General features: G+C 41.3%; 1 protein-coding gene across 4 annotated transcripts in view; it reads left to right on the plus strand.

Moving 5' to 3' along the window:
- tgfbrap1 (transforming growth factor, beta receptor associated protein 1) overlaps positions 1 to 26,793 on the plus strand; it is a 96,168-nt gene that overhangs the window by 1,382 nt on the left and 67,993 nt on the right. For 3 of the 4 annotated variants that reach the window (XM_078545592.1, XM_078545589.1, XM_078545591.1), the window contains exon 2: positions 14,065 to 14,766. In XM_078545592.1, coding sequence (XP_078401718.1) covers positions 14,082 to 14,766 — 685 coding nt within the window. In that variant the 5' untranslated portion in view covers positions 14,065 to 14,081. Of the gene's footprint in view, positions 1 to 13,141; positions 13,241 to 14,064; positions 14,767 to 26,793 lie in introns of all 4 variants that reach the window. The other variant, XM_078545590.1, reaches the window with a different exon arrangement.

Raw genomic sequence — 26,793 nt, forward strand, 5'->3', positions numbered from 1 at the left:
ACTAAGGGGAAGATATAGAAGAGTAAATTTGCAAGGATGTTACAGAAAAATGCAAAAAAAATGTAACGTTGTTAAAATGGGGACTTTTAGTCATCCTAATGTAGACTAGGATAGTAATAGTGTAAAGGGAAGAGAGGGAGAAGAGCTTTTGAAGTGTGTTTAGGAGAATTTTCTAGATCAGTGTGTTTCCAGTCCTACAAGGAAGGAGGCATTGCTGGACCTGGGAAATAAGGTGGGGCAAGTGGATCAAGTGTCAGTGGTGGAACATCTAGGAGATTGTGTTCATAGTACCATAAGGTTTCAGTCAGCTATGAAAAAGACAGGGAGGTATCCAGAGTAAAAAGAATTAATTGGGAGAGGACTAATTTCAGTGGGCTGAGAACAGATCTGTCCCAGGTAAATTGGAATCAAAAATTGACAAGCAAAACTTTAACAGAACAATGAGCTGCCTTTAAAGAGATGATTTGGCTTCAGTCAAGGTGCATTCTTGCAATGGAGAATGGTAGGACAAACAATGCCAAAGCTCCCTGGATGACAAAAGGGAGCGTAAGATGAAGCAGAAAAAGGGTGCATATGACATTGATATTACAAGTGAGAAGCAGGATATAGAAAGTTCATAGAGGAAGTGAAAAAGGAAAGAAGAGAAGCAAAGCGAGAGTTTGGGAAGAGACTGACAGCTAACATTAAAGGGAATCCAAAAGTCTTCTATATTTATGTGAAGAGTCAGGGTGGTGAAAAGAAGAATGGGGTCACTTAAAGACCAAAAAGCAGATTTGTGCATGGAGCAAAGGACCTGGGTGAGGAACTAAATTGAATACTTTGCACCTGTTGTTACCAAGGAAGAAAATGCTGCATATTTCATAATGAAAGAGAAGGCTGTTGAGACTGGTCTAAAATTTGATAAAGGAGGAAGTTTTAGCAGGTTGGCTGTACTTAACATTGGTAAGTCTCCAAGACCTGATGACAGCATCCGAGGATACTGAGGGAAGTAATGGTGGAAATTGTGAACGCACTGGTCATCATCTCCCAATCTTGCTTAGCTATGGGGGTAGTGCCAAAGGACTAGAAAATTTCAAATATTCCACCCTTGTTCAAAAAAGTGTGTAAGGATAAATCCAGCAACTATAGGCCAGTCAGTCTAAGCTAATTAGTGACGAAGCTTTTAGAAATGATAATCCGGGACAAAATTAAGTCACTTGGGCAAGTATGGATTTAGTAAGAAAGCCAGCATGGATTTGTTAAGGGTAAATAGTTTTTTTAGTGTGGTATGAGAGGGCTGATGAGGGTAATGAGGCTATTGTGTTGTACATGGACTTCCAAAAGGCAATTCATAAAGTGACACATAATAGGCTTATCATCAAAGATAAAGCCCATGGAACAAAAGGGACAGTGGCAGCATGGATACAAAGTTTGCTGAGTGATAGGCAGCAGAGAGTTGTGAATGGGTAAATGGATTGTTTTTCAGACTAGTGGAAAGTATACAGTGAAGTACCCCAGGACTCGATATTAGGAGCAACTGCTTTTTCTGATCTATGCTAATGGCTTAGACTTGAGTGTGGAAAGCACAATTTTCAAAATTTGGAAGTACTGTGAAATGTGAGGTTAGAGATAGACTTTGAGGACGTAGGCTGTTGGAACGGGCAAACAGGTGGAAGATGAAATTTAATGCAGAGAAGTGTGAAGTGATTCATTTTGGTAGGAAGAATGAGGCGAGGCAAAATAAAGGATGTAGCAGAGGGACCTGGCGGGCGTATATGTGCACAAATCATTAAAGGTGGCAGGGCAGTTTGAGAAAGCAATTAATACTGCATATGAGATCATGGACTTTATAGATAAAGACACAGCAGCAAAGAAGTTATGATAAACCTGTATAAAACACTGGTTCAGCCTGAACTGGAGCATTATCTCCATGTTTGGGCACCTGGGAAAGATGTGAAGGCACCAGAGGGGGTGCAGAAAAGATTTACGAGACTGGCTCTAGGGGTGAGGGACTTCAGTCATGATAGCTTGAGCTGTTTTCCTCAGGAGGGAAGGCTGAAGGGAGTTTTGATAGACCTGTTCAAAATCACAAGGGATCTGGATAGGGCAAAATTGTTCCTGTTGGCAGAAGGATTGAGAAGCAGAGGACACATAATATGTGAAAGGCAGAAGAACCAGAGGCATCATGAGGAGAAACAGTGCTGCCATCAAAATTTGTGTAGTGCGTGGTTAGGATCTGGAATGTATTGCCTGAGAGTGTGGTGGAGGCAGATTCAATCATGACTTTCAAAGGGGAATTGGATAATTATCTGGAGTGAATAAATCTGCATGGCTATGGGGGAAAGGTGCGGGAGCGGGACTAGCTGAGTGAGTCTTGCGGAGAACCAGGGTAGATGTACAGGCCGAATAGCGGCCTTCTATGTTGTAACCATTCTATGATTCTTTTTCTGATTCATTTTGGTTGAGTTGTAAATGTTCTCGAAGCCACTGGTGAGAACTCCCCTGATCTTCAAGTAGTGTTATTGAATCATTTTCATTTATCTGAGGGTGCCTTTGTTTAATTCTAATCTGAAGAATTATACCTCTGATAGTGCAGCATTCTATCACATTGAGGTGTCAACTCCGATTTCATGCTCAAGTCTCTGCGGAGGGGTTTGAACCCACAACTTTGACTCAGAGGCGAGTCACTGAAACTGACTCATATCAGATTTGTTTTGCTGAGCTGCCTCCTTCATAGATTCTTAATCCATAAGTGCCTCCTTTTTCTAGCAGCATTTTTCATCATTACTGCGAGTGTAGATATAAGTGGTTGTTGTCGTTATTGTCATCAGTCCCTCAATGAGGATGACATCTGCCAGGCTTCATGATTTGGTAGCTGGTAACCCTAAATACTTAAAATAACTAGAATGACAAAACTGTTTAATTCTGCTGCTGTATATTTTTGGGCTTTAATATGAAGTTCAGTCATATCATTGGAACTCATTCACTGGGAAATTCCTTGTATCTGCTCCCACTTTGCTAGTGATGTAACACCAGTGAAGTGGAAGCAGATTTGAGGATAATCCTGACCACTGACCATTTTATTGAAAGGAAAAGTGCAGGCATTGTCTTGCTTTGGATTGGACGTGTGAGCATGTCGGTGGATGAACAGTGCTCACCAGCTGCAGTAGGAATGGGCTGTGATCTGGTTGATTGGGAGTGGGACAAAGAGTAATTAATTGTTGGCTTCCTTTGTACAAGGTATTTTTTTTTCTCTACCAAAGACCCATAAGTGTGGATGCAGTTATTAATTTATTTCTCTATTTAAAATGATGCCGAGCAACCAGTAACAAAATTCAATCAAGACAAAAGAAACTTTGTGGAAATTGCACAGCACTGGACAATAAAGTATTTTTTGCTGATACAGGTTTTTAAAAGAATCACAATGTTACGGCGCAGAAGGAAGCCAATCAGCCCATCATGTCTGCATCGGCTCTCCGAATGAGCATTATGACTTAGTACCAATCTCCTGCTTATTCCTCGTATCTTTGGAAACATTGTTTCCAATCAAATAATCATCTAATACCCTGTTGAATGCCTCGAGTGAACCTGCCTCCACCACACTTCCAGGCAATGCATTCCAGACTCAAAGCACTCCCTGTGTGAAGGAAGATTTTTCTCTTGTCACATTTACTACTTTTGTAAATCACTTTAAATCTGTGCCGTCTTGTTCTCTATCCTTTTATGAGCAGGAACAGCTTCTCCCTATCTACTCTATTCAGCCCCCTCATGATTTTGAACACCTCTATCAAAGCTCCTCTTAATCTTCTCTCCAAGGAGAACAGCCCCAACCTCTCCAATCTATCTTCATAACTGAAGTTTCTCATCCCTGGAACCATTCTTGTAAACCTCTTCTGCACCCTCTCTTCAGTTCATTCACATCCTTCCTATAGTGTGGCGTCCAGAACTGTACACAATACTCCAGCCCAGATCTAACTAGTGTCTTATATAAACTCAGCATAATCTCCCTGCCCTTGTATTCTGTACCCCTATTAATAAAGCCCAGGATACTATATGCTTTATTAACTGCTCTCTCCACCTGTCCTGCCATCTTCAATGACCTATGCACATATACATCCAGGTCCCTCTGCTCCTGCACCCCTAAAGAATTGTACCCCTTAGTATTGTCTCTCCATGTTCTCCCTACTAAATGCATCAACTCACACTTCTCTGTATTGAACTTCATCTGCCACTTATCTGTACACTCCACCAACTTGTTTATCCTTTTTAAGTTCTATATTGTCCTTCATTGTTTACATCGCTTCCAAGTTTCACATCATCTGCAAATTTTGAAATTGTCCCTTGCACACCAAGATCTAGATCATAATATATATTAGGAAAAGCAAGGGTTCCAATACCGATGCTAGAGAACTCCACTACATCCTTCCTCCAGCCCGAAAAATATCCATTAACCATTATCTTCTGTTTCCTATTACTCAGCCAATTTTGTATCCATGTTGTTACTGTCCCTTTTATTGCATGAGCAATAACTTTTCTCTCAAGTCTGTTATGTGGCACTGTATCAAATGCTTTTTGAAAGTCCATGTACACCACATCAACAGCATAACCCTCATCAACCCTCTCTGTTACCTCTTCAAAAAAAAACTCCAAGTTAGTTAAACACTATTTCCCCTTTAGAAATCCATGCTGGCTCTTCCTAGTCACCCACATTTTTCCATGTGACTATTAATTCTATCCTGAATTATGGTTTCAAGAAGCTTCTCCACGGCTGACTGGTCTGTAGTTGCTGGGCTTATCCTTGCAACCTTTTTTGAACAAGGGCATAATGTTTGCAATTCTCCAGTCCTCTGGCACCTCCCTTGAGTCTAGGGAAGACTGAAAGTGCCCCTGCAATATCCTTTCTTACTTCCTTCAATATCCTTAGATGCATCTCATCCAGTCCCAATGCTTTGTCAACTTTTAAGTACTGATAGCTTATCCAACACTTCCTCCTTATTAATTTTGAACCCTTCTAGAGACAGTTTCCTCCTCTATCACCATGGCCTTGGTAGCATTTGCTTCCTTGGCAAAGACGGATGCAAAGCATTCATTTAACACCTCATCCATGCCCCCTGCCTCCATATATAAACCCCCTTTTTGGGCCCTACTCCTCCTTTTACCACCCTCTTACTATTTGTGTGCCAATATAAGACTTTGGGATTCCCCTTTAGGTTGGCTGTCAGTCTTTTCTCATAATCCCCCTTTGCTTCTCTTATTTGTTTTTTCACCTCCCCTCTGAAACTTCTGTATTCCACTTGGTTCTCAATTTCCTACCTGACACCTGTCATAAGCACATTTCCTCTTCTTCATCTTAATTTCTACCTCCTTTTTCATCCAGGGAGCTCTGGATTTGTTTGCCTTACCTTTCCCTTTTGAGGGAATATACCTTGACTGTGCCCGAACCATTTCTTCTTTGAAGATAGCCCATTGTTCTGCCAACCTTTGGTATCAGTGTATCTGGCCCAGCCCTGTTCTTGCCCCATTTAAGTTGGCTCTCCCCCAGTTAATTATTCTTACTCTGGATTGCACATTGTCTTTTTCTACCGTCAACCTAAACATTACGATACAATGGTCACTGTCCCCTAAATGTTCCCCCACTGACACTTGATTTATTTGGCCCACCTCTTTTCCAAGAACCAGGTTCAACAGTGTGTCTTTTCTTGTTGGATTGGACATCTACTGCTGTAGAAAATCCTCCTGAATGCAATTTAGGAACTCTTGCCCCTCTTCGCCCTTTACACTACTACTGTCCCAGGCTACATTCGGGTAATTAAAGTCCCCCATAATAACTACTCTATAATATCTGCATCTCTCTGTAATTTCCCTGCAGATTTGTTCCTCTACATCTGCCCCACTAGTTGGCAGTCTATAGACTACACCGAGCAATATAATTGCATCCTTTTTGTTCCTTAGCTCCAGCCAAATTGATTCTGTCTTTGAACCCTCTGGGACATCCTCTATCTCCAGCACTGCAATGCTCTCCTTAACCAATACTGCCACCCCTCCTCCTTTTCTTCCTTTCCTATCTTTTCTGAATGCCTATTTAACAGCCAGGAATGTTTAACACCCAGTCCTGCCCTTCATTAAGCCAGGTCTCTGTTAACGCCACATCATATTTCCACACAGTAATCTGCGCTTGTAACTTCCTAATTTTATTTACTATACTCTGTGCGTTCACATACATGCACAGTAACACTGACTTAGACTTCATGACTTTCTCTCTTACTCCGATTCCATCTATTAATTTAGTTTTCCTTATACTCGTGCTATCTGTCTCTCCCAGTATTTTCTGCACCCTGGTATTCCTCCCATATTCTCTCCTGGGCTATTTATTTGTTCACGCTTCATGTCATAACCCAGAGATCATGAGACTTTGATATCTGGACAGAGCTGTGTCATGGGGGGCAAAGAACCATTTAACAGATTATTAAAGCAAAGCTGAGAGGGGCACTGACTTGGTGCTGTTTGTTTATTTCTATATGGCAGACCTCTAGGCTGAAGTTGCACAACTGAAAAATGCATTCAAACTGAGTATTAAAAATACTCATAAAAGGTGGAACTGTTTGCAGGGACATAATTTGAAGAAAAAGCAGAAACCCCAGTTAAGGGGATTGCTACAGCACTACCAATAGAGAAAATACATTATGTAGGCATTACCTGTTGGATACAGCAGCCCGCTACATTGCAACCATGAGTTTCGGAAACTGTTGTATAATGTGATGTGTTTTCTGTGTAACCTGTATTTATATAGCACCTTTCATATTTTTGGGTTGTCGAAAGTGCTTCACAGCCTATGAAGTAACTTTTGAAGTAGTCGTTGTTGTAGGGAAATGTGCCAACCTTTGCACAACTGGATCCCACACAACATCAATAAGATATGATTTGAGAATCTGTCCTGGTGGAGCTAGTTGAGGCATAAAATAAATCAGGAATACTGAGAATGCCCCTAATTTATAAATATTGCTCTGGGTCTTTTATGTGGCCTCAGTTTGCTGCTGCATCTGATATTTGACAGCCTTGACAGTACGGCACTCCTTCAGTACTCCACTGAAGTGTCAGCCTAGATTATCTCCTTGGATGCAGGGTCTTATGATTCAAGCAAGAGCATTATCTTTCAGTCAAAGTTGGCACAGTTTAAGTTCTACCTGATTTCTATCCCACGCCCCTCCTCCAAAATGAAGTGAAATATCAGAATCTCAGTACAAGGCTTATGTACAGGAAGCATAGCAGTTGAGAGACTGGCCAGCAGAATATTTGAATAGCTGAGTCTGGAAGGAGCAAGAACTTGATTGAGAGCATCAGCTGCAGGTGGTCTGAAATATGGCTGGAGTCGAGTAATGTTAGGGAGATGGAATTGGTCGTCTTTTGTGATGGAGAGGATGTAGAATTGGAAGCTTGGCTCAGAGTCAAATAGGGTGCTGGAGCTGAAATTTTCAACAGGAAAATTGTTCATATAGGGAGATTAGTAAAGTTCATTCTATGGCCTCTTGAAAACAATTAGCAGGATGGGGAGAATGGTCTTTTTCACCATTGTTATGGTTTTAGATATACAAAAGCTTGACAATTAACAAATACAGTTAAAGAAGTTTAGCATTTTCATCTAATTGTGCCCCAGTTGAGACACCAGTCAATCTTCCTCATTACTGAACATTTTTGGTCTCAACAATTCCATGTTTACGCTGAGGAGACTGGGACAAGCAACAGCTGGCATCCTTTATTTCCTTATTCCCTGTCTTCCCCCCCCCCGCCCCCCACTGCCCATTTTCTGCTTTTCCTCTGGACTCCAGGGCTGGAATTATCCTAGAATTGCATTAAGAGTTTCAAATTCTTGTCCTCGTTTTGAAATCCCTCCATGGCCTTGCCCCTCTCTATTTCTGTAATCTCCTCCAGCCCCACAACCCTTCTTTAATTCTGGCCTCTTGTGCATTCCATATTGTAATGACTCCATCGTTGGTGGCCGTGCTTTCACTTGCCTAGGCCCTAAGCTCTGGAATTCCCTCCCTACACCACTCCGCCTCTCTACCTCACACTCCTCCTTTAAGGCACTTAAAATCTACCTGTCACCTGACCTAATATCGCCTGATGTGGCTTGGTGTCATATTTTGTTTTCTCTTCTCGGGCAGTTCTGGCAGTCCCTCGGATTGAGGATGACTTGCTTCCATTCCGGTTCAATGAGTTCTAAGATGGCTGATAAATCCAATGTGTGATCTGCAGACTCTGCTACATGCGGGATAGGTGCAGCTTGGAGGGTTGGGTAGATGGGTTGCTTGGAGGTTGTATGGTCCCTCCGACTTCTGGACTTCGCCTCTGCATGTTCTGGATGAAGTCTCTTGATGTGTTAAGTGACTTCTGGGGTGAGCCTTCACCGTTTTGGTTGGTCAGAAGTCAGAGACCCCTTGAGTTGGTGGGGTCATGGATGTTTGACCTCTTCAGGATGCTTTGAGTGCGTTCCTAAATCGTATCCTCTGTCCTCCTGGGCGATTCTTGCCGCAATCGAGTTCTGGGTGGCTCAGCCGCTTCAGAAGTCTGGTGTTAAGCATATGAGCGACTTGTCCTGCGTAGCAGAGCTGGTTTTGAATGATTAGCACCTTGATGCTGGGCATGTAGGCTTGGGAGAGGGCACTGCTGTTGGACCATCTTTCTTGCCACTGGATTTTAAGGATCTTGCGAAGGCACCGCTGGCGGTATTTCTCCAGTGCTTTGAGGTGTCTGCTGCAGGTTGTCCAAGTCTCTGAAGCATAGAGGAGCACAAGGATCACTGCTTCCTGGCACACCATGACCTTAGTCTCGCGTTTGAGATCCTGATCTTCAAATATTCTTTTCCTCAGTTGGCCAAAGGCTGAGCTTTGGAGGTGATAATAAATTCTGTCGTCTGTGTCTGCCTTTGTTGGGTGGAGGCTCCTGAGATATGGGAATTGGCCCACATTTTCCATAATATCGCCAATGATCTTGATTGATGGGGGGAGGTGTTGTGCTGTGAGAGCTGGTTGGAAGGGAACCTTAGTTTTCCAGGTGTTTAGTGAAAGACCCATTTTCTCATGCTTCGGAGGAGGAGTCAACAATAATCTGGAGCTCAGTTTCTGAGTGAGCACGCACACAAACGTCATCTGAAGTTCTGTGACTGAGGTTGGAGTGATTTTGGTTTTGGATTGAAGGCGGCTTAATGATTTCCCGTCTGTTCTATAGATTATCTCCATTCCTGTAGCTAATTTGCTAGTGGTGGGGTGCAGTATTGCAGTTAGGAAAATGGGGAAGAGAGTTAGTGCAATGACACAGCGTTGTCTGACCCCAGTCTTCACAGAGCTAAAAGCAAAAAACTGCAGATGCTGGAAATCCAAAACAAAAACATAAATACCTGGAAAAACTTAGCAAGTCTGGCAGCATCTGCGGAGAGGAGCACAGTTAACGTTCCGAATCCGAACGACCCTTCAACAGAACTAAGTAAAAATAGAAGAGAGGTGAAATATAAGCCGGTTTAAGGGGCGGGGCAAGTAGAGCTGGATTGAGGGCCAGTGATAGGTAGAGATAACCAAAAGATGTCACAGACAAAAGGACAAAGGTGTTGAAGGTGGTGATATTATCTAAGGAATGTGCTAATTAAGGGTAGAAAGCAGGACAAGCAAGGTGCAGATAGCCCTAGTGGGGGTGGGGTGGGGTGAAGGAATCAAAAAAGGCTAAGAGGTAGCGATAAAACAATGGATGGAAATACATTTAAAAATAGTGGAAGTAGGTGGGAAAAGAAAAATCCATATAAATTATTGGAAAAAAAGGGGGGGAAATCGGAAAGGGGGTGGGGATGGAGTTCAACAATTTTAGATCATGAACTCTCTCCTCCATCCCCACCCCCTTTCCAATTCCCCCCCCCTTTTTTTTCCAATAATTTATATAGATTTTTCTTTTCCCACCTACTTCCATTATTTTTAAATATTTTTCCATCCATTGTTTTATCTCTACCTTAGCCATTTTTGATTCCTTCACCCCACCCCACCCCCACTAGGGCTATCTGCACCTTGCTTGTCCTGCTTTCTACCCTTAATTAGCGCATTCCTTAGATAATATCACCACCTTCAACACCTCTTTGTCCTTTTGTCTGTGACATCTTTTGGTTATCTCCACCTATCACTGGCCCTCTATCCAGCTCTACTTGTCCCACCCCACCTTAAACCAGCTTATATTTCACCTATTTTTACTTAGTTCTGTTGAAGGGTCGTTCAGATTCAAAACGTTAACTGTGCTCCTCTCCGCAGATGCTGCCAGACCTGCTGAGTTTTTCCAGGTATTTTTGTTTTTTTTTCAAAGAGATAAGGTTTGTGGTGGCTCCATTGGTGAAGATCACAGATTGCAAGTCATCATAGAATAGGTAGAGGATGGTGCCAAATTTTTGAGGGCAGTCAAATTTGACAAAGATACTCCATAAGCCTTCATGGTTGATAGTATAAAGTTTTGGTAAGGTCGAAAAAGGCCATGTACGATGATTGGTGCTGTTCCTTGCACTTTTTTTTGAATTTGCCACACAGTGAAGACCATATCTGTCATGCCCCTTGATGAGTAAAAACCGCACTGTCATTCTGGAAGGGGTTTCTCAGCCACTGGGAAAAGGTGGTTGAGGGGATCCTTGCAATGATCGTCCCTGTGGCAGAAAGGGAGACTCCTGTAGTTCCTGCAATTGAACTTTGTTTAATGCTCCTGTAAAGCGCCTTGGGCCATTTCATTTTGTTAAAGAGCTATATAAGTTGTTGTAAGATAGCGGCATTTTAGACATTTCATGCTTTGTCACATTTAAACTGCATGTTTGTATTTGGAATTGTGCAATGAGTCACAAATATCTATGTCAGTATATAAATGGATGTTGGATTGGCTCTAACTATTTACATGGTCAATAATTATTTTTCCAATTTTATTTTCTACGGAAGGTGGTGACGCATACAAGGTTAGTTTCGTGAGCGCCAACAGGCCTCTGATACTTCTCTTAAGTGACCATTAGTCCTGTGTTGCCCTGTGTCATCTGTTGTCAGGAAATTACTAGAGTCTACAATTAAGGATAATGATGAACACCTTAACTTTTCAGCTGATTAAAGAGAGCCAGCATGGAGTTTAAGGGGTAGGCCACACTTGATGAACCTGATCAAATTTTTTGAAGTGACTTAAAGTAGTGGACAGGCAAGTGTCTATGGATGTTATTTATATGTTCTGCCAGAAGTCATCTGATAAAGCCCCCGAAGAGAGACAGAAGCTGATGGAATTGAAGGCAAATTATTGACTTGTTTAGGAAATTGGCTGAGTGGCAGAAAGCAAGAGAGTAGGGATATTGGGCAGCTAATATAATTGGTTACTATAAGTGGTGTTCTGCAAGATGTGTTGGGGCCTCAATTATTCACTGTATTTATGAACGACTCAGAGTAGAAAACTACATATCCAAGTTTGTCAATGACAATGATAGGTGGCATTGTAAGCAGTGCAGATGGAAGCATAAAATTATAAAGATGTCAAAAGGTTAAGCAAATAAGCAAAACTGGCAGCTTTGGACTGATGACAGCACCCTGTTAGTAGAAAATGCCATGTGAGTAGCCACTGCGTAGTAGCAGTGTGAAACAGCTTGCTAAACTGGTTGTTCAAATTTTTGAGATGCTTTGCCTTTCCAGGCTAATTTGTTAGAAACGACATACATTCATATGCAGGGGCTTATTCTCTGCAATAAAAAGGATTATGTTCAAGCTTTGAATTACCTTCAAGTTACCTTTGAATTAGCTTGGGGAGCCTATTGTTCCCCGTTGCTATGTCTGTGGCAAGGTCTTGGCCAATCAGAGTTGACTTGCCAACCAATCAGCACCCTCTTTTCCTGTTGTATGAATTGTTGTGTGATCATTTGAAATTTGGCATTCTTGCATTTGTCCTGATGAGTGCACTCGAAGACAAAAAGCTTCAATAACATGTCTCTCTTTTCAACAATATTCAAGTTCTATATTGCCAAGTGATTGCATGGATCAGTTTTATTTCTGGAAAAAAATGGCGATCTATAGAGATTTGAGGGCCCAAGTACATAGATCATTAAAATGTCTTGAACATTTGGAGAAAATAATCAAAACAGCTAATGGATTGCTGGCCTTTATATTTAGAGGGCTATAATACGGCAGGGCAGAAGTCGTGCTTCAGCTATACAAAGACCTGGTCAGACTACACCTAGAGTACTGTGAGCAGTCCTGGACATCACATTTTGGGAAGGATATATTGGCAGTGTAGATTTACTTGAATGATACCTGGATTCCATGGGTTAATTTACAGGGAACAATTACACAAACTAGTGTTCTATTCCCTCAAACCTAGAAGCTTAGGTGACTTGATCAAAGTTTTTCAGATATTAAGGGGAATGCTTAGGGTAGATGGTAACTATTTCTGCTGGTTGAGGTGTCTAGGACTAGGGGTCATAGTTTCAAATTAAAAATTTAAAAATTAGAGCCAGACTTTTCAGGAATGAGGCTAGGAAAGGCATCTCCACACACAGGATGGTGGAATTTTGGAACACTTCCACAAATGGCAGTTGAGCCCAGGTCAATTGTTAATAAATCTGAGATTGATAGACTCATTAAACAGAAGTTTTAAGGGATATGGGGCAAAGGCAGGTATATGGAGTTAAGTAACCTATCAACCATGATCTCATCTGAATGGCAGACCGGGTTCGAGGGCCTAAATAGTCTACTCCTGTTCCTGTGCCCCATAACAATGAGTATCAGCTGCTGGGTACATAGCAGCTGAATCCAGCCATGTAGCACTTCCAACTGGAGACATAATTTACTGCATTGCTACTCCAGCTGAGATAAGCTAATTTGGCTCAGGAAAGGAATTAAATCTTGGACTCTGCTTGTTTAGCTGAGCACTGCACCACATTTACTTATTGAGCTGTTGAGGGACAGGCTAGTAATTGATTCAAAACATTTGTGACTAAGTGTTTCAGCATGTTGTGAAGATTTTATTTCAATAGAATTCCAGTGTAGATTGCATTGATTTGATATCCAGCATTCAATTTCACAATCATGTTGGCATTGACTTAAAGGTTGTCAGAATAGTTACATAGGCTTTTTCATCAAAGCTGTATATTGACCCATTACTGTCATTTACTTTACAGATTATCTTTTACATCATAGTTATTGGAAAAAACTTGGTAATTTTTTAAATTGTTGCCAGATGACTTGGTCAGTAGTCAGTTATCTTTTTATTCTGACTGGTGAGTTGAGCACAGATGGGTAAGTCTGTAAGGGGTTTACCATGAATAAAATAAACATCTAACGAGCCCTAATAGCTGAGGCACAGGTTTGCAAATGCCCAAGCAACAGGAATTCCATGTGAACGTAGAAATACTGTGGAGTTTTACCAGCTACAACCATGCTGTCTAGTAGCATACAGTATTAATAAGCTTCTCCAGCCAGGATGACTACACTTGTTGGGGCATTGGCTTATAGAATTATTTCCTATGATTAGAAAGAATCAGAGCCCACAATGACATATCTACATATCCCGGTTCCTTTAGTGAGCCAAGTTTGAAGGTTGATTCACTTCCATTGTCACGTGTTGTCTTGGAGTTGACTCCATGCCAGAGAGACTTGGCCATAATGATCTGAATAACACATTGTCACTCTTTTGTTCTTTCTCTTTTCCTGTGCTCTGCTGTTTCACCTAATGTTAAGGATGCGATTCAGTATTTTGAGGTTTGTGAATTAGCTGTGGTGCATTAAATAGTCATGTTACCAAAATCACAAATTCCATAATTTTTCTATTAAAACCTAAGCTGTGTAGTTACCACTGCAGTAATGAATTCACCACTTCTATTGCTGTTAGTTCTGTTGAAAAGTTTTAGATACTGCTTTTGTGGATAGGATCGTGGGATGATTTTCTTTTTGTATGTTGAATTAGGGCACCTTATAGAATTCGTTTTAGTCAACATTTTTAAAAAAATAGCTAAGGATGCCATTAATTTCTGAGGGGTTTGAGGCTCTATTGTTTTGATAGTGCATATATTTTATGATTCATTATATTGTTGTCCCTTTTTAGATGACTGAGAAGACACAATGAGTGTGAAGGCATTTGAACTTGTTCCTGTGCTTGGGCAGGATCTGCTGATAGGAGACAAAACTTGGATGTCCATTGACTGCATTGAATGTTGTGGGAAGAATCTTTATGTAGGAACAAGTGACTGCTGTATTTATCACTTTCTATTGGAAGAAAAAGCATCCACCTCAGGGAGACTTGCGTTTACTCCGACAAAACAACTACACAAATATCTGGGGCTAAAAAAAGCTGTGAATGAGCTAAAGGCAGCATCTGCTATGAATAGACTTATGGTTCTATGTGACAATACTGTGGTTTTATTGAATATGATCAACCTGGAGCCTGTACAATCAGGAGCTAAAATCAGAGGAATAACTGCATTTGCTGTGAACGAGAACCCAGTGACTGGAGATCCTTTCTGTGTTGAGGTTTGTGCCATTTCAATGAAGCGGAAAACTGTACAAATATATGCAGTGCATGAGGACCGTGTCCAGTTAATAAAAGAAGTTTCCACACCGGAGCAGCCGGTTGCTATAGCCGCAGATGGGTACTTCCTTTGCTTGGCAATGAGCACCCAATATATTATTTTGAGTTATAACACAGGAACTTCACAGGACCTGTTTCCATATAATAGTGAGGACAAAAGACCGATTGTAAAGCGGATTGGTCGAGAGGAATTTCTGTTAGCTGGTCCAGGTGCATTGGGTAAGTTTATTGGATTATGATATTCAATGTCATTTGGTGTATATGATTACTATTTTTATAGATTGATATGGCTTTTAACTATTCCAGATAAAATGGTGGATAAGTTATCTATTTCAATAAGTGCTGCCAGTTTTGAATCCATTATATAGTCTCATAAAAGCACATTTGATTCACCATTACTCAAAAGAGTGGAATTCAATTAGACTGCTTAAGGAGAAAGGCAAATGTTTCTGTGATATAATATTCTGATTCTATACTGTGTTCTGGAACCCTAAATGAACTGGAGGGGAGAGAAGATCTTAGTTTAGGGGGTAATGCAAGGAAAAATTGACAATGCGCCTTGCTATTGCAGCAACTCTGCCACAGAGCCTCAATATTCTTTTCTGCACCGTGTGCACCAGTGTTGAAAAGGAATCTGGACCAGGCGGAGTGGAAGCACATAATCGAGTAAAACAATAAGTAAGCAATGGGAGGCTTTCAAAGAGGTGATAGTTTGGTGCAAACTCAAAGCACTCCTATGAGGGAGGAGGACATCCAAAGCTAAAGGTCCCAAACGACAAAAGAAACTGGGATTAAAATGAAAGAGGTTTATGATAAATGAGATTCATATTACAGTAGAGAATCTCTAAGGCTGCATGGTGCAGAGGAGAACAGAAAAAAAAATAAGGAGGCAAAGTGAGTGTATGATATCAATTCAAATCAATAAATTGTCACTTAGAAAAACAGGGCTTAATAAATAACAGCCAATACTGACTTGTTAAAGGCAATAATCATGTCTGTCAAACGTCGTTGAGCTTTTAAGACCATAAGACGTAGGAACAGAAGTGGGCTATTCGGCCCATCGAGTCTGCTCTGCCATTCAGTGAGATCAAGGCTGATCTGATAATTCTCAATTTCACTTTCCTGCCTTTTCCTTATAACCCTTGATTCCCTTACTGATTAAAAACTGTCTATCTCAGTCTTGAATATACTTAACAACCCAGCCTCTACAGCCCTCTCTGGTAAAGAATTCCACAGATTGAGTACCCTCTGAGAGAAGAAATTCCTCCTCATCTCTGTTTTAAATGGGCACCCCCTTACTCTGAGATTATGCCCTCTGGTCCTCGACTCTCCCACAAAGGGAAACAACCTCTCAGCATCTACCTTGTCAAGCCCCCTAAGAATCTTTTATGTTTCAATAAGGTCATCTCTTATTCTTCTATACTCCAATGAGTACAGGCCCAACCGACTCAACCCCTCCTCATAAGAAAATCCCTCCATACCTGGGATCAACCTAGTGAACCTTCTCTGGACTGCCTCCAATGCCAATACATCTTTGCTTAGATAAGGGGACCAAAGCTGTTTAGAGTCATAAAGGTCTACAGCACAGAAAAAGGCCCTTTGGCCCATCGAGTCTGCGCTGGTCAAACAAGTAACTAACTAATCCCATTTTCCAGCACTAGGCCCCATAGCCTTGTATGCCATGGCATCGCATAACCAAATACTTCGTAAATGTCATGAGGGTATCTGCCTCTACCACCCTTTCAGGCAATGAGTTCCAGATTCCCACCACCCTCTGGGTGAAAAAATTCCTCCTCACATCTCCTCTAAACCTCCTGCCTCTTACCTTAAAGGGTTATTGATCCCTCCACCAAGGGGAAAAGTTCCTTCCTGTCCACCCTATCTATGGCATCATTTTATACACCTCAATCATGACACCCCCTCAATCTCCTCTGCTCGAGGGAAAATAACCCCAGCCTATCCAATCTCTCCTCATAACTAAAACTCTCCAGCCCAGGTAACATCCTGGTAAATCTCCTCTGCACTCTCTCTAGTGCAATCACATCCTTCATATAATGCAGATTCCAGGACTGCATGCAATACTCTAGCTGTGGCCTAACCAGCGTTTTATACCGTTCCAGCATAACCTCCCTGCTCTTAGCTTTATTAGCCGAGGCATAGAATATAAGTATCCCACGTGCCTTCTTAACCACCTTATCTACCTGTCCCCCCTACCTTAAGGGACTGGTGGACATGCACACCAAGGTCCCTCTGATCCTTGGTACTTCCCAGGGTCCTACCATTCATCGTGTATTCCTGTGCCTTGTTTGCCCTACTCAAGTGCATCATCTCACACTTATCCAGATTAAAGTCCATTTCCCACTGATCAGCCCATCTGACCAGCTCATCTATATCCTCCTGTAACCTAAGGCTATCCTCACTATTTACCACCCCACCAATTTTCGTGTGATCTGTGAACTTACTGATCAACCCTCCTACATTCAAGTCTAAATCGTGTGCGTGTGTAACATATATATATATATATATATATATATATATATACCACAAACAGAAAGGGACCCAACACCGATCCCTGTGGAACCCCAATGGAAGCAGGCATCCAGTCACAAAAACACCCCTTGACCATCACCCTCTGCTTCCTGCCACTCAGCCAATTCTGGATCCAATTTACCAAATTGCCTTGGATCCTATAGGCTCTTACCTTCGTTATCACACTCCCATGCGGGACCTTATCAAAAGCCTTGCTGAAACCCAAGTAGACTACGTCACTAGAGATAAAAACAAAAAACTACTGCGGATGCTGGAAATCCAAAACAAAAACAAAAACAGAATTACCTGGAAAAACTCAGCAGGTCTGGCAGCATCGGTGGAGAAGAAAAGAGTTGACGTTTCGAGTCCAATGACCCTTCAACAGAACTGAGTGTAGTTAGGAGAGGGGTGAAATATAAGCTGGTTTAAGGTGGGGGGTGAGGTGGGGGGAGAGAAGTTGAGGGTGGGGTGGTTGTAGGGACAAGCAAGCAGTGATAGGAGCAGAGAATCAAAAGATGTCACAGACAAAAGGATCAAAGAGGTGTTGAAGGTGGTGATATTATCTAAGAGAATGTGCTAATTAAGAATGGATGGCAGGACACTCAAGGTACAGCTCTAGTGGGGGTGGGGTGGAAAGACTAACAAAGTATTAGTTGTAGATTTAAAAATAATGGAAATAGGTGGGAAAAGAAGAATCTATATAAATTATTGAAAAAAAAAGGAGGGGGAAGAAAGGGGGTGGGGATGGGGGGAGGGGGAGTTTAAGATCTAAAGTTGTTGAATTCACTATTCAGCCCGGAAGGCTGTAAAGTGCCTAGTCGGAAGATGAGGTGCTGTTCCTCCAGTTTGCGTTGGGCTTCACTGGAACAATGCAGCAAGCCAAGGACAGACATGTGGGCAAGAGAACAGGGTGGAGTGTTAAAATGGCAAGCAACAGGGAGGTTTGGGTCTTTCTTGCGGACAGACCGCAGGTGTTCTGCAAAGCGGTCGCCCAGTTTGCGTTTGGTCTCTCCAATGTAGAGGAGACCGCATTGGGAGCAACGAATGCAGTAGACTAAGTTAGGGGAAATGCAAGTGAAATGCTGCTTCACTTGAAAGGAGTGTTTGGGCCCTTGGACGGTGAGGAGAGAGGAAGTGAAGGGGCAGGTGTTGCATCTTCTGCGTGGGCATGGGGAGGTGCCATAGGTGGGGGTAGAGGAGTAGGGGGTGATGGAGGAGTGGACCAGGGTGTCCCGGAGGGAACGATCCCTACGGAATGCCGCCGGGGGGGTGAAGGGAAGATGTGTTTGGTGGTGGCATTATGCTGGAGTCTTGGGACCGCTGCTCTTTTTGATATATTAATGACTTCGACTTGGGGACAGAGGACGTGATTTCAAACTTTGCAGGTGGGACGAAGGTTGGAAATGTAGTAAACAATGAGGGAGTTGAACACAGACTAGAGGACAAGGGGAGATGCATGGTAGGTGAAATTTTACGCAGACAAGTGTGAAGTGATGTGTTTAGGTAAAAAGGATGAATGGCGATGTAAATTAAGTCATGAAATTTTAAAGGGAGGTATAGAAGCATAGATCTTGGAATTCACATACAAAAATCCCTGAAGGTGACAGGATAATTTGGTACAGACTAACTTGAATACTTTAACCCTGCTAAAGCGTTCAAGGTCCTTGAATTAGAGAAGTAATGCACAAAAGCAAGGAAGTTATGATAAACCTTTTCCAAGTCACTGGTTAGACATCAGCTACATTAATGCACCCATTTCTGAGGAATATACTTTTTAAAAATGCCTTGGCATTGTTTCAAAGGTGCAAAGGAAATTTACCGGAATGGCATGAAGGAGAAGGGACTTCAGTTATATGAAAAGATTAGAGAATCTGGGATTATGTTTTGAGCAGAAAAGAGTTTAAACGGAGATTGATAGAGATATTTAAAATTAATGAGGGGGTTTGATAGAGTAGATGGAGAGAAATTGTTTCTGCTAGCAGGAAGGTCTGTAACCAGAGGGCAAAGATTTAATATAATTAGGAAAAAAGAAGGGGAGATGTAAAAAATTTTTTTATGCAGCTAGTTATGTGGGATGCCGCCTGTCATGTGGATCAAATTAATGCCAGCAGCACTGGGTTTGATACCATTCCAGCTGAGGAGAGGTTTGGAGCTTGCCTTCTCGACCTATCTGTAGTTTTAAAAAAAAAACCACAGCACTTTGTTTGGTGAATGATTGCCAAGACCTGCCTTCAGAAAGAGAACTAGAGGAGAAGAAAGTTATGACCTGGAATGCTCTGCCTGAAAGGGTGGTGGAAACTGAATCAGCTGTAACTTAAAAAGGAATTAGATATATACTTAAAGCAAAAATTATAGGGAACTTGTCGGGCAATTCTTTTAAAGAGCTGGCATAGGCATGATGCACTGAATGTCCTCATTCTGTGTCATGCTTGTTAAAAATAATTAATTGAACAAAAGATTCTTTGAATTGATTTTGAAACATCACCAAACAATGAGTACATTTCTAATTGGGTTGCCTATTGTAAAAATTAGAAATCTTTCATAGAGTCAAAGAGCACAGTCATAGAGTCCTAAAGGCACAGAAGAAAGTTGTTTGGCCTATCAAGTCCTTGCTGGCTCTCTGTAGAACAATCCAGTAAATCCCATTCCCAACTCTATCCCGTAGCCTTGGAAATTTGTTTGCCTCAAGTGCCTATCCAATTTTGTTTTGAAATAGTTGATCATCTCTGCTTCCATCACCCTCAGTTAGTAAATCTGTATTGCATCTTCCTATCCCTTCTGTCAAAAAGCATTACCTCATACTTCTCTGTTTTAAATTCCATCTGCCCCTTGTCTGCCCTTTCTGCTAACCAATCTATGTTGCAGTCGGTTGGTATCACTGTCTTTGCCACACCTCCAAGTTTGATATCATTGGCAAATTTGGTAATGTTTCTGTTCCAAAATCAAGTCATAAAGCAGTGGTCCCAGCACTGACCTTTTGGAGCTCCACTGTCTACCACCCTACAATCTGAAAAAAACCATTTGCCACAATTTGCTATTTTCTTTCCTTAAGCCAATTTTTTTATCCTTAATTTTTTAAGCTGACATTGATCCCACTGTTCCATGAGCCTCAATTTTATTACTCAGTCTTTTATGTGGTACATTGTCAAATGGTTTCTTAAATCTATAGAGAAAACATACACTGCATTCTCTTCATCAATCTTCTTTGTTACATCATCAAAAACACTCAATTAGATTATAGTCAAACATGACCTGCCTTTTACAAATCTGTGCTGGCTCGCCTTAAATAATTCAAAGTGCTGTTGATTTTTTTTGTTCCTCAATTTTTGTTTCTAAAACTTTGCCGATCACTGAAACTGACCAGTCTGTAGTAACTAGAAATGCCCTTGCACCCTTTCTTGAATTCACATTGAGTGTCACATTTGCTACTTTCCAATCCCCTGTATCTAGGGAAGTTTATTAGATTATGGCACAGCCTGCCTTTCCAAAAGATCTTGTCTTAATTTTCATCCCACCCATTACCTCTACCAGCTTAGCTTCCTCTTTGATAACCACCAACACAAAGTACTCATTAAATATTCCAGCCTTGCCCTTTGTTTCTAAGCATATCTCGCCCTCTCTCTCTGGTAGGACCCACCCTGCTTTACTACCCACTTACTAATAACATGCCGGTAGAAGATTTTTAGGCTCCCTTTTATTACCTACCATTTTATTTTACTCTGGCTAGTTCCCCCTCACATCACCTTGAAGTTAGTCCTCTCCGATTTGGAAGTTCTACATTGGATTGTTCCTGGTTCTTCTCCATTACTAATATAATGCTACAATGATCAGTCTCACCCAATTGTTCCCCGACAGACACTTGGTTCATTTGGCCCACCTCATTACCCACCAGATCCAGCAGTGCCTGCTTTCTAGTTAGACCAAGAACGTACTGGTCAAAGAAGTTCTCCTGAATACATTTCATAAATCCTTTCTCCTTTCCTTCTATTCTAACATTATTCCAATCAATATTTGGATAATTAAAGTTCCCTTCATATCACCACTCTATAATTCTTGCAAATCAGATTTTTTTTTCTGTAGATTTATTCCTCTTTGTTGCATACTCCTTGTGTAGAGATTCATAGTCTGATGTACTTGTGTTAAAAGTGTGGACAGAATTTTAAGTGCATCGCATGTCCAAATTCATCAATTAAGAGTTCTCATATGCAGAATTTATATAGTTAAGCAAAAGATGTGTAATTGTGGTTCATTACACCTATAATGCTGGCAAATGTTTTTTTGTTCCAAAGTGGATAACATACTCGTTTGCAACCCCCACTATCTCTCCTGTCCAAAGAAAACCTTCTGCTGAAATGTGCAGTTGCATATTAACTCTGTAACATGTTTTAAATACTGGATGGACCGGAAATGGCTGTGGTCCTGTTCTATGCAGCTAATTCTGCAAGGTAGAAAGAATATTTTGCTGTTTATGTGACAAAGTTTTGGGACAACTTTGTCATGCAAGGCTCAAAACTGACTTCTCTGGAACTTGTATAGCTGCATAGGTATTTGGATTATGTTTTAAGGTATTATGTTTAAAATAGATCCAATTAATAATGTATGCTTGATTAATTAGTGCTGCCCTGCAAGACCCTAATAAATAGTTGCTCAACAAATTATTCAGAATAGTTGCTGAGTCATATATTAGTTTAATTGATAAAACTCTGTAGGCTGAGTAAAATATGTTTTTAGATTTTTTTTCTATTTTCTGTTTATTTGAAGTGTAAAAAAAAAGCACGCTAAAAGGTTCAGTGTATGTTGAGGAATATTAGAAAAAGTAAACTATAGAAAAATGGCAAATCACATTGTGCAAAATATTGTTTAACATTTCAACTAGTATACTAATCTTTAAATGATCTGAGGGAAACTTTGAGACATGCAACATATTGATACAAAGGATCTAGCAATTTTAAAAAAAACTCCTGGAAAAATCTGGGATCTACACTCAATGTAATTTTTGAAATCCATCAGCTAAATGATTTTTCTGTAGAGGACTAGGTCAAGTGAAGTTTCTGTTCAATATCATTCTCATTCTATGCTATCGTTTAGTTGTTCAGAGTTGTCCCATTTTATTTAACTATTTGTAGGCTATCCTATTTCTGCACTAAAGTATGGGACTGCTTGTATAATGTATGCAATGAATTATAAATGTTTCTTGTGAATTTAGTAATTTTCTGTGGGAAGAATTCCATGGGGGTAAAAAGCTAAGCTCTTGTCATTGTGCTACTTGATTTTTGTGCCATCTGTGGAAGTAGCTAGTTGCTGCATACCTGATCCTTTTGTCCAGCCTCTGATTAAGAACATAAGGACAAAAGATATAGGAACAGAAGCCCATACAGCCCGTTGAGCCTGCTCCACCATTCAAGGTGATCGTGGCTGATCTTGGGCTTAAACTCCACTTTCTCGCACACTCCCCATATTCCTCGATTTCCTGTGAGACCAAAAGCCTAAATATATTCGATTATGGCCACCCTCTGGGATAGAAAATTCCAAAGCTTCACAATCCTTTGAGTGAAGAAATTTCTCTTCAAGTCAGTTCAAATTATCGGCTCTTTATCCTGAAACTCGCCCCTTGTTCTAGATTCCCCAGTCTGGGGAAATAGTGTCTCAGTATCTACCCTGCTAAGCCCCATCATAATCTTGAATGTTTCAACGAGATCACCTTTCATTCTTTTAAACTGCAGAGAATATAGACCCAATTTACTCAGCCCATCCTCATTGGTCCCTGGGAAAAGAGGGTTGTCCTATCTAGTGAACCTTCACTATATTGCCTCCAATTCCTTAAATCTTAAACATGGAAACCAAACTTGCACACCGTATTCCAGGTGTGATATTATCAAAGCTCCATAAGATTGTAGCAAGACTTCTTTATTCTTGTACTCAAATCCTCTTGCTATAAAAGCTAACATATCATTTGCTTTCCTAAATGCTTGCTGTACCTGCATGCTGACTTTTTGTGTTCTTTGTACGACTACACCCAAGTCTCTCCGAACATCAATGTTTACAAGTTTCATGCATTTTTTAAAATATTCTGCTTTTCTATTATTGTGTCCAAAGTGAATAACTTCACACTTACCCACATTATACTCCGTCTGACATCTTGTTGCCCACTCACTTTACCTGTCTATATCTCTTTGCAACCTGTTTGTCCTCTTCACAGCTTGCATTCGAACCAAGCTTTGTGTCGTCAACAAACTTGGGCACATTACCCTCTGTCTCTGTGTCTTAAGTCATTAGTAGAGACTAAATAGCGGAGGCCCTAGCACTAACCCTTACAGCGCTCCACTCGTCATAGCCTGCCTACTTGAAAATGCCCATTTATACTTACTTTTTGCTTCCTGTCCATTAACCAATCCTCTATCTATGCTGATAAATCACCCCCAACTCCATGCGCCATTATCTTGCGTATTAACCTTTTGTGTGGCACCTTATTGAATGCCTTTTGGAAATCCAAGTTTACTACACCTACTGGTTTCTCTTTATCTACCTTACTAGTTAACACCCTCAAAAAAATTCAAATAAATTCGCCAAACAGGATTTCCATTTCGTATAACCCTGTTGGCTTCTAATCATACTATGCTATTCTAAGTGCATTGTTAAGACTTCCTTAATAGGTTCCAGCACTTTCCTGATGACTGATGTCAGGCTAATTGACCTGTAGTTCCCTGTTTTCTCTCCCCCTCCTTTCTTGAAAAGCAGTGTTGACTTCGCTAATTTCCAATATGCTGGGACCATCCCAGAAGCTCGGGGACGTTGGAAAACACAACCAACGCATCCACTATCTCTGCAGCTGTCTATTTTAGAACCCTAAGAGGTAGGCTTTCAGGGCCTGGGAATTTGTTGGATTTTTAGTCCCTTGAGCTTCTCCATTATGTTTTCTCTGCTGACATTAATTACCTTAATATCCTCACTTATTTGCACCTAGGTTACCCTCAATTTCTGGTATGTAACTTGTGTCTTCTACTTTGGAAGGCTACACAAATGTTTTGTCTGTGTCTCTGCCATTTCCTCATTCCCAGTAATAATTTCACTTATCTCTGCTTTCAAGGCTCCAATTCTTTCTTTAGCTACTCTCTTCCTTTTTGTTTATTCCAGTTTATTATTTTCTATTCATTCATGGGATATGAGTGTCACTGGCTAGGCCAGCATTTATTGCCCATTCCTAATTGCCCTTGAGAAGGTGGCGGTGTGCTGCTGCCTTGAACTGCTGCAATCAATGTGTTGTAGGAACACCCACAGTGCTGGAAGTTCCAGGATTTTGAACCAACAACAGTAAGAGAACGGAGATATAGTTCAAAGTCAGGATGGTGCATGGCTTGGAGGAGGACTTGCAGGTGGTGGTGTTCCCATGCATCTGCCTTTGCCCTTTGAGGTGCTAAAGGTCGCAGATTTGGACGGTGCTGTTGAAGGAGCCTTGGTGAGTTGCTGCAGTACATCTTGTGGACGGTACACAATGTTGCCATTATGCATTGGTTGGTGGAGGGAATGAATGTTTAAGGTGGTGGATGGTGTGCCAATCAAGCGGGCTGCTTTGTCCTGGATGGTGTCAAGCTTCTTGAGTGTTAGTGGAGCTGAATGGCCCTGGCGAAACCGGAATTGAGCGTTAGTGCTTCAGAGCTCTGAAGAATAGTCATACAGACTCAACATTAACTCTGTTTCTCTCTCCACTGATGCTGTCAGACCTGCTGAGTTTTTCCAGCATTTTCTGTTTTTATTTCAGATTTCCAGCATCCACAGTATTTTGCTTTTATCAGGAGGTTGCCTTGCTCCTGTCTGACCTGATGTCATGAGATTTCATGCCCAGCGTTGATGTTGAGGACTCCCAGGGCAACTGTCTCCCGACTGTATAACACTGTGCCACCACCTCTGATGGGGTCTGTCCTGTTGGTTGGACAGACACCCAGGCACGGTGATCGTGGTGTCTGGGACATTGTCTGTAAGGTATCATTCCGTTGAGTATGATTATGTAATTTTTGGCTTGTTTAGTCTGTGGGACAGCTCTCCCAAATTTGGCCCAAGCCCCCAGATATTAGTTAGGAGGACTTTGCAGGGTCAACAGGGTTGGGTGTGCCATTATTATTTCCAGTGCCTAGGTTGAAGCTAGGTGGTCAGTTCGGTTTCATTCATTTTAGACTTTGTGGTGGTTTGATACAACTAAGTGGCTTGCTGGGCCATTTCAGAGGGCAGTTGAGAGCCAGCCATGTTGCTGTGGCTCTGGAGTCACACGTAGGCCAGACCAGGCAAGGATGGCAGATTTTCTTCCCTAAGGGGTATTAGTGAACCCAATCATTTTTTGTGACAATCGACAATAGTTTTGTGGTCACCATTAGACTAGCTTTCAATTCCAGATTTACTAATTGAATTTAAATTCCAGCAGCTGCTGTGGTGGTATTTGAGTGCGTGCCCCCCAGAGCATGAGCCTGGGCCTCTGGATCAGTCGTCTACTGTACTGCCTCCCCATATACTTGTAAAAACTCTTCCAATCTGTTTTTATATTCCTGGCTGGTTTATGCTCCTATTTTTTCCCTATTCTACCAACTTCTTGGTGGTCCTTTGCTGGTTTCTGAAACACTGCCAATTCTCAGACTTGCTACTATTTGTTGCAACATTATAAGCCCCTCCTTTTAATCTAATACTATGCTACACCACCTTCATAAACCACAGATGGATCTTTCTCACTGAGTTTTTGTCTTTCAGTGGAATGTATTTTTGTTGAACATTTTGAATTGTTTCTTTAAGTGTTTCCCACAGTTTATTAACCGCCATACCTTTGTCTTTTTACCAATCAACTTTAGCCAGCTCTCTTACCTCCCCGCCCTCCCATCACCATATCCATGTAATTGGCTTTGATTAAGTTTTAAGGCTTTCTTGATCATGATTGGAATATGTCATTCAGTGCAGAACACTGATTTCAATCATTATAGTTTCTTTGAATGTGAAAACAAGCCGAAATTTTCTTTTACGATTAACGAGTTGAAGTGAGAGGTGGATAAGAGCTCAGCTGCAGTCATTAAATTTGAAAAATTTAATAGGTTTCTCAGATTACAGAACAATATACATCTGTTGATATGGCTGGTAAATGAGGAAAAACTTTGTCAATGACTTGCATTTCCGTAGCACTAGTCCCGTTCAGAAAGATGTCTTACTACTTTACAGTGAAGGCAAAAAGAAAAGACTTGCATTTATATAGCTCTTTTCATGACTACCGGATGATTCAAAGCACTTCAAAGCCAATGAAGTACATTTTGAAGTGTCGTCACTGATGTAGGAAACACAACAGCTAATTTGTGTACAGCTAACTATGACTCTAAATCAGAACAGGCTGAAAGCACTTAGCAGGTTGCACAGCATCTGTGGAGAGAGAAACTAAGTTAAGGTGACCTCTTATTCTCTCCACAGATGTTGCTTGACCTGCTGAGTGTTTCCAGTATTTTCTGTTTTTTGTTCAGCTTTCCAGCATCTGTACTGTTTTGCTTTTGTATTAGGAAGATAAAGGAAATGATGGGGGTTGGGATGGGGGTGGGGAAAGGGAGACTTTTGAAATGAGGAAGTGGGTAGCAAGGCAGAGTGATCGTGATGGATTTTCTGCAGTAGAGTGGAGCAGTTACCAATAGTCGCTTAGAGAGAATAGGAAGCCAGAGGTAAATCGGTTGGGGTATAGGATCAAAGAGTGCATTT

The sequence above is a fragment of the Cetorhinus maximus genome, chromosome 7 (assembly GCF_964194155.1).
Source record: "Cetorhinus maximus chromosome 7, sCetMax3.hap1.1, whole genome shotgun sequence".
Lineage (NCBI taxonomy): Eukaryota > Metazoa > Chordata > Chondrichthyes > Lamniformes > Cetorhinidae > Cetorhinus > Cetorhinus maximus.